The sequence below is a fragment of the Clupea harengus genome, chromosome 13, assembly GCF_900700415.2.
Source record: "Clupea harengus chromosome 13, Ch_v2.0.2, whole genome shotgun sequence".
NCBI lineage: Eukaryota > Metazoa > Chordata > Actinopteri > Clupeiformes > Clupeidae > Clupea > Clupea harengus.
The window spans coordinates 26,687,496-26,694,995 of record NC_045164.1 but is presented as its reverse complement, the minus strand read 5'-3'; the positions used below and the strand labels follow the sequence as shown (position 1 = coordinate 26,694,995).

Here is a 7,500-nt window from a genome sequence, read left to right as displayed (position 1 = left end):
TAAGAAGTCTGAGTCTGCCCAGTGTTCACCAAGCGCGGTGACTCATCCCTGAGTAAGCAATATGACCTCTCAATGCCATGGCGCTACTCCGAGTAATTCAATAACACTGATTAGAAAGCACATTTCCTTGACATGTGGAACAGGACGGTGAAACATGGTTTTGTGATCTCTGGAGCTATTTTCTGGTGTGTGTGTGTGTGTGTGTGTGTGTGTGTGTGTGTGTGTGTGTGTGTGTGTGTGTGTGTGTGTGTGAGCTATTTTCTGCAAGTGTGTGGGAACGTGTATCTGCCTGCTTCTTCACACAAGCCCAGGCTCTATAAACAGCTCACGGATCAGATGCTCCACACTCAAACACACACCCACTCACCCATTCACCCACTCACTCACACACGCATATTCACACCAACTCCCTCTCTCATACACACACACACACTTGGTGTACGTAGGTACCTGATTCCAGTGCTTTTGTCAGAGTGGCCTGTTGTGTGGTCCTGCTCGGCCCTGCCCTGTGACTGCTGGGCTGCAGCGTCTCTGAGCGCTCTCAGCCAGTCTGTGCCACCACACGACTCCGCAGGCGGGCACACTGGCTCAGGGCCCGCCAGCGGCACCCTCGGGTCTGGAGCTGTGACCATGGAAGGGCTCTTTGCTATCAGCACCTCTGTGTGTATCGACTTCTTCAGTGACAGGGGCAGTGTCCAGGTCGTCATTTGACATTTCGGTTTTGTTATCGGCAGAATTTGGACCTGGACCTTGGGTTTCGGTGGCCAAAGCATTCTCACGTAGCATTTCAATGAAAGATTTTGAGGGTCCTTGACTCAGCTCAGAACTGACTGTAGCGACAGAGCAGTCTGGGGTGCTCGTCGGCATGGAAACCGAGGAAGACTGAGTTGTGTCTGGGAATTCTGGGATGGCCTCTGGAGCAGAGTCTGTGCCCAGCTCCTTCTCTGCCTGACCACCATCACCTGTTACTGCCTGACCACCATCACCTGTTAGTGTCTGACCACCATCACCTGTTAGTGTTTGGCATGACACAGTGTCCTCGGATTTTGTAAACAGCACTGTGCTCTCCTCTGTCTCGACACGGGGGCACACAGAAGGCGTCTCCTCTGTCTCAACACGGGGACACACAGAAGGCGTCTCCTCTGTCTTAACACGGGGGCACACAGAAGGCGTCTCCTCTGTCTCAACACGGGGACACACAGAAGGCGTCTCCTCTGTCTCAACACGGGGACACACAGAAGGCTCGCCCTCACCTCCCTGCTGTGGGGGCACTTCATTAGTACTTGACAACACTGAGGCGCTGGCATGGGCACTTTCAGTCGGTTTTATGAGCTTCCTGTTTTCGTCTGGCTTATCGTCCTTCTGCCTCGGCTCTTCCTTCCTGCTCTCTGTCCCCTTCGGAGCGCCGCTCAGAGAGTCCTCGGGCTCCTCGGCTTTGACCCGCCGTTTGATGTCTGGGCTCTGGCCGTCGCTCTGTGGTTTGGGGAGCTTCTGCGTGGACACAGCTGTGTTTCCCACCAGGTCCCCTGCGTGAGCTCCCACAACCGGGGCCAGAGTGGATGCATCCTCCCCCTGCTGCTCCAGATTTGCCGTAACACTTTCATTTTGCCGTGTGGGAGCTTCAGACGCTAGCGAGGGCTCAGTGCAACATGCCTGTGGGTCTGCAGTGGCCTCCTCTTTAAGGGAGCTCTCTGCATGTGTGTCAGTTTCCCCAGGGAAAACACTCTCGTCTTTGCCTCCCAAGACTGGGTGCTGGGGAGCCACACTTGGGGAGACAGAGGGACGGTCAGTGGGGGTTCGGATGGGAGTCGCTTCCTGCTGCTTGGGTTCAAAGGTTATGGGAACAGAGGCCTCCTGTGTTGTGTCAGAAGGCTGACTGACACTGCTGTTGCTGTGTGTGACTTGAATGAATAGCTGCTGCTCGTCTGTTTGAAGCTGTGGGTCTGTTTGAGAGGCACTGGCGTTTACGGGAGGGGAGCTGGTGTCTTTCGCAGGCAGCTCAGTGGCCTTATTGGGGTAAGGAATGTGACTCTCCTCACACTCAGCCTCTTCTTCAGCGGCCTGCGATGAAACAGGACATGCTGCAGGTTCACAGCCACCTCCTGGTGACACCGAAGCAGCAGTGTTCTCTCGCCTCTCTGGTTTGACCTCTTCACCCTCGTTCACTGTTGTCGTGACCTTTGACTCGTGACCTTCCTCCGGCTCTTCTCCCGTGGGGTCATTGAAGCCCTTCTCCTCCACACGAGGTGAGAGCTCCTCGCTGACTGTGGGCGTGGACACAGGGAGAGCCAGAGTAGGGGCCAACGCTCCACCGCCTTTCGGCGGCCTTTCGCGCTCCTCTTTCTCCTCTCCTGCGGTGTTACTCTCACCACCCCTGGGCTCAGCGACCTCCTCCGAATGTTTCTCACAGCCCCCAGCGCTCTGGACTCCCTCTGCTTGTCCCAGCTGCTGCGGTGAGGCCGGACGTTCACTCAGCCCAGGATCAACACTTTCACACTCCTCTGGGCCACCGTCTGGCACCCCCACTGGGCCGCTACTAAGCTCTGGCAGCTTCTGCTGCTCTGCTGCTGCTGCTGCTCTTCCTGTTGGTCTTGGGGCTGGGAGTCTCTCTGTGAGACAGGAGCTGAGTCGGCCTTCTGAGGGACTCCGTCCGAGCGAATCTCTGCGGGCGACTCAGAGAGGCTCTGATCTGATGATGGACGAGCGGACTCGTTTAGGTCCCTGCTCTGGCTGACTACCTGTTTAGCCGAGTCTGCCTGCTCAAGGCTGCTGTCAAACAGTCGTTTGTCTTCCTTGTTTTTGTCAGGAGTCAGCAAGTCTCCCAGTTTCTCTCCAGTGTTTACTTTTCTGTCATCCTCGACTCGTTCAAGCATTTCCACCTGTTTCTCTGTTTGCGTTTCAGCTCTACCCTCTCCTTGGTTTGCATGTGTGTTTTCCAGCATGTTAGTTTCCTCTTGTGTGTCTGCCAGCTGCTCGGCTGATTTTCTCTGTTTTCCCTCAATTTCATTCACCACGCTACTCGTTTGTTTCTTCTCGTCATGCTCCTGTTCGTGTTCAGACTGAACACCCTGAACACACTCTGCTTCAGACTGAACACCCTGAACACTCTCTGCTTCAAAAAGCTGTTGTGTTTGTGTTGCTTCCCCTCCCATAAGGCTTTGCAGGTTTCCCTCCATTTCTCCCTCTCCTTGCAGAGCCTCTATGTTTCCTACTTCTTTGTTTACAGCGGAGGGCATGCTAGTTGGTAGCTCAGTACTGGTGTCATGGCCGCTACCGATGAGGTCCCCCTGGAGGGACTGGGCAGCATGGCCTGGAGCATTAACCGTGAGAGGATCATGGCTGTTCTTGGCGGTGCTGAGTGGATCATGGCTGTTCTTGACGGTGCTGTCTGCAGAGACAGATGAATGGGAGGTGAGTGATTCGTTATCACACGACTTCTCAGAAGTGTTTACTTTTGCTGAAAAGGCCTGTTCAACCTTAATCGATTCCTCTGTGCTGTCAGGTTTTGTGACTGGGCCACTGGTCCCAGTGGAGTCTTCAGCTTGACTGTTGTTAGGGAGTGTGGGCCCAGTGGATGCAGTGACTGAGTCTTCAGCGTGACTGTTGTTAGGGAGTGACACACTCTCACCGGTGGCTTCTGATCCCTCACTTCCTGTATCACAGACTGACTTAACAACACCGCCCCCAGACAGACTGTCACGCTGTGCCGTCTCCTCAGGTTGACTGCCGTTGCTGCTGCTGGAGAAGACTTGCACTGCGGTGCCAGAAGCCGTCTCCTCGGATACGGGATTCACAGGTGGAAAAGGAGCCGAAGCAATTCTCTCTTTCTCCTCTTTTCTTTCTGCCGAGTCATAATTCCTTCCACTTCTGCTGGCTACATCCTCACTTATAATACCGTGCGTCATGACAGCCACATCCTGTCTCTCCTCAGGGCATGAGAGGCCATTAGATGGGCCAGTGCTCGTGACATCACAATCGTTTACAAGCTCACGGTGACTCAGCATGGGGCCCGGAGGCTTCAGAACAATGGTTGGCACGGCAGCCGGCTCAGTCTCCGTGGCAGCCTCGGGATGGGAGCCTATAGAGGACCGAGGAGCCGTAGCAGTGCCCTCGACCCCCTCCTGGCTCGGTTGGGTTTGGGGCAGAGGGGCAGAATTTTGCGTAGGTTGGCTGACTGCGTTGTCTGGTTTCGTTGAATCAGCTCCATCCGTGGTAATAAACAGTGTCTCCGATTCGACAGAGGTCACGGGTGGTTTCTCAGGGGTCACCTCCACGGAGGGGGGCAGAGCCTGGGGAACGTCAGGTGGCATCCAGAGAGCATCACACGGGGAGGTACTGACCATGCTGGGATCAACAGTAAGGGGGGAGGAGGTACTGACCATGCTGGGATCAACAGTAGGGGGGGAGGAGGTACTGACCATGCTGGGATCCACAGTAGGGGGGGAGGAGACAGACTGTAACTCACACTCGACAGGGTCTGATTCAGGCAAGACTGTTTCAGCTGGCACCGTTGTTGATGACTCTGACACTAGCTCCTGCTTTAACTGATCACTGGCCAAGCTTCCTTCTCTCTCTCCCTCATGTGTGCTCTCTTTCTTCTGAAGCTCCACCAAGCTGTCGGCATCATTTTGTGTCAGTTCACCCTTAATCGAACAATCATTATCCACTTGTTGTTGGCTACCTTCGTTGTGCCGATTCACATTTTCAGAAACAACAGCATGTTTTCTTACCTCAGGGATTTCTTTTTTCACATCGTCATTCACTAGCCCTACAGTGTCTTCTGCGTTTTTGCAGACTTCTCTTTCAACATTATCATTTACCAACAATAAAATATCAGCTGCTTTTTCTCTTTCCTCTTTCTGCTCATTGCCATTCATCAAACGTTCAGAATCACCTTCATGTCTGCCTTCTTCTCTTTCCCCCTGGCTCGTGCTGTGTTCTGAACCAGCTAAGGGTCCCGCTGTCATATCAACCGTGACCCCTGTGACCTTTGCCCTCTTACCCTCATCAGCAGCGCCGTTGCAGGTGTCAGCACTTTGACTCTCGGCTTTGAGTGAAACATCGACGCACGCTTCCTGGCTTCCTTTCTCCTGAGAAGCAGGCAGAGCGTCATCCGGTGCTTTTCCAGTCTTTTCATCATAGGAAGCTGACTCTGCTGTCTGCTCGTCCTCCTGGCTGGGTTCTGTGAGGCTAACACTCGTTGTTTTCCCTCCTCGCTGTTCCTCCTTCTGTGTTGCTCCAGGTTCTTCCGCATTGCGTTCGTGTTTGGGTTCTCTCAGCTCCGCGGGACTCTCGCCGGTGAACTGTGGTTGTGTTTGAGGGGGCATCTCCGGCGCCTTCGTCCCAAAGTACTCCTGGAAGCTGAAGCTGGTCTCCGACACCGGGTGCCGCAGGCTCTCGTGCACAGTCAGGGGAGGCAAGGAGGCGCAGACGACTGGAGTGGCGTTCGGAGCGCCGGGCACGCCTGCCAAGCGTCTCCCATCGTTTCTTTTCAAGATGTTCCCCGCACTACTGTAGCTGCCAATAGTTTCCCACATGGTGGGCTGACACTCACCAGGCTGCGGAGCCGGCGACGTCACGCTCTCCGGAGGTTGTGGACTCCCGGTGCCAAGTAGCGGTGGCGGGTCGTGGGACTGCTCTACCTGTTGCTGGCTGGCACCGACTGAAGAAGCCCTCTGTGTGGCAGCCTCTGAGGGTGGCAGAGTGGCACTGAATGCCCCCTCCTGTGAGGGTGGCAGAGTGGCACTGAATGCCCCCTCTTCTGCTGTTGTGTTCCGGCACCGATTCAGCTCAGCCTCTCTCTGCCCCTCTGCTATTCTCTCAGCGTCGGCAGAGTTTGTTTGAGAGAGAGGAGGCGGAGAGTGATCGGCCGAGCCTGCGCCGCTGACAGGCAGTGGAAGAGAGTCCTGTTTGGCAGAGATGAGAGTGATACGCTCAACGCTGCTCTGGTGCTGCTGTGCTTCTGTATCCTGTGGCTCAGTGCTCTGGTGCTGCTGTGCTTCTGTATCCTGTGGCTCGGTGGCAGAGTCGCAGGGCGGACATGTCTCAGTCTCCGTCGTCAGTGACACCTCGCTGGACGAACCCGCTGGCTGTCTGAGCGAAGACTGCGCTCCACCTCCTCTCTGCTCCCTCCTCTCCTCCTCCTTCTCTGTGTGTCTCTCTCCCTCTCCTTCTCCCTCTTCCTCTCCGTCTCCCTCTCTCTCTCTCTCCAATCTTCCTGCGCTATCTTCCTGGCTGTCTCGTGCTCTCTGAAGCCCGGGAGGAGCAGCACTGTTGCTGGTGCAGGGCTGGTCCTCTGTCTGGAGTGATTTAGGCTCTCCTTCCCCGGCTGGTGAGACAGCGTCTGTCCCCAGGGAGCTGTTTGTTGGCTGTCCCCCTCCCTTCCCCCCTCCCTTCCCCCCTCCCTTCCCCTCACTCACCACTGAGTTCTGTTCGCAGCTACTGTTTCTAATGCCACTGCTGCTGCTGTCACTGTTGCTGCTGCTGCTGCAGACACTGGAAAACGCAGTTTTCTTCTCCTCCACTCCCAATGCAGGTGAGCAATTAATCTGGGAGTAGATTAACGAGGGCTCGGGCTGCCTACCAAGGAGGCTTTCACTCTCCTCCTGCTCGCCTGTTGGGATCAGAAGCTTGTGTGTCTCACTAAAAGGTGCAGCTCCGACTGCTGCCTCGGAATCCGCTGCTTTCAGCGTTTGGTCTGTCTCGCTCAGATCGCCTCTCTTCTCCTCTTGCTCTCCCTCGCTTTCTATCATTTCTGGCAACGTGGGTGTTGTCAGTGGCAACGCGGCGGGATCGGCAGCAGCCCGCACGGAAGCCTCTTGAAGGGCGCTCTCCCCCTCCTCCTTCTCCTCCTCCTCCTCCTCCTCCTCTCCCACACAAGAGTGGACCGGGAGGAGGGTCAGGTCCAAAGAGAGCGTTTGCTCTTTATTCAGAGGCTCCTTCTCTATTTTCAGCTGGGCAGGCTTGCTAATAGGACCTCTTTCTGCCTGCTTATCACTGAGTGCTTCCTGCGGGTAAGTTAGAGCTTTTTCGTCCGGGTTAAACGTTTTATCTTGATTCGGGGAGGCTGATTTCTCCTGGTTAAACACAAACGCTCCACCTTCGTCTACTTTGAGTGTTTCCACCTGACTCTGAGTGCCTGATCTTTCCCTTTCGCTCTCTGACTCATCTTCCGCCTTCACAGGAAGTGTGCTGCTGCTGCTGCTCTGGTCTGTCAGTGGCCCTGGTCCCTCAGGAGCTCCACGCTCGTCGACACCCCCGGGGCGGCTCGGATCAATCGCCTGGGCCTCGGCTGCAGACATCCCCACCGCATTTTTGTCATTTTCCACCCTGGCTATTGACTGGCCGTGGTGGGGTGGGGGTGGGGGTGGGGGTGTGTATGTGTGTGTGTGTGCTATTGACTGGCCGTGGCGGGGTGTGGTTTCCGGCTCTGGTGTGTGTAAGCGGGACCCATCTGCCTGGCTGTGGTCGGCCGGCTGCTCCTGCCCCAGAGCGAGGGCC

At 55.7% G+C, this 7,500-nt stretch overlaps 1 protein-coding gene across 13 annotated transcripts in view; it reads right to left on the bottom strand.

The window, feature by feature from the left end:
* The window catches only part of tacc2 (transforming, acidic coiled-coil containing protein 2), an 83,061-nt gene that overhangs the window by 51,375 nt on the left and 24,186 nt on the right, over nucleotides 1–7,500 (bottom strand). Inside the window, exon 1 of one of the 13 annotated variants that reach the window (XM_031579025.2) lies at nucleotides 451–693. The exons of the other annotated variants lie outside the window; for them this stretch is intronic. Within the exon in view, the coding sequence (XP_031434885.1) occupies nucleotides 451–632 (182 nt within the window). The 5' untranslated portion in view covers nucleotides 633–693. Of the gene's footprint in view, nucleotides 1–450; nucleotides 694–7,500 lie in introns of those variants that run through there. 13 annotated transcript variants of the gene reach the window in all.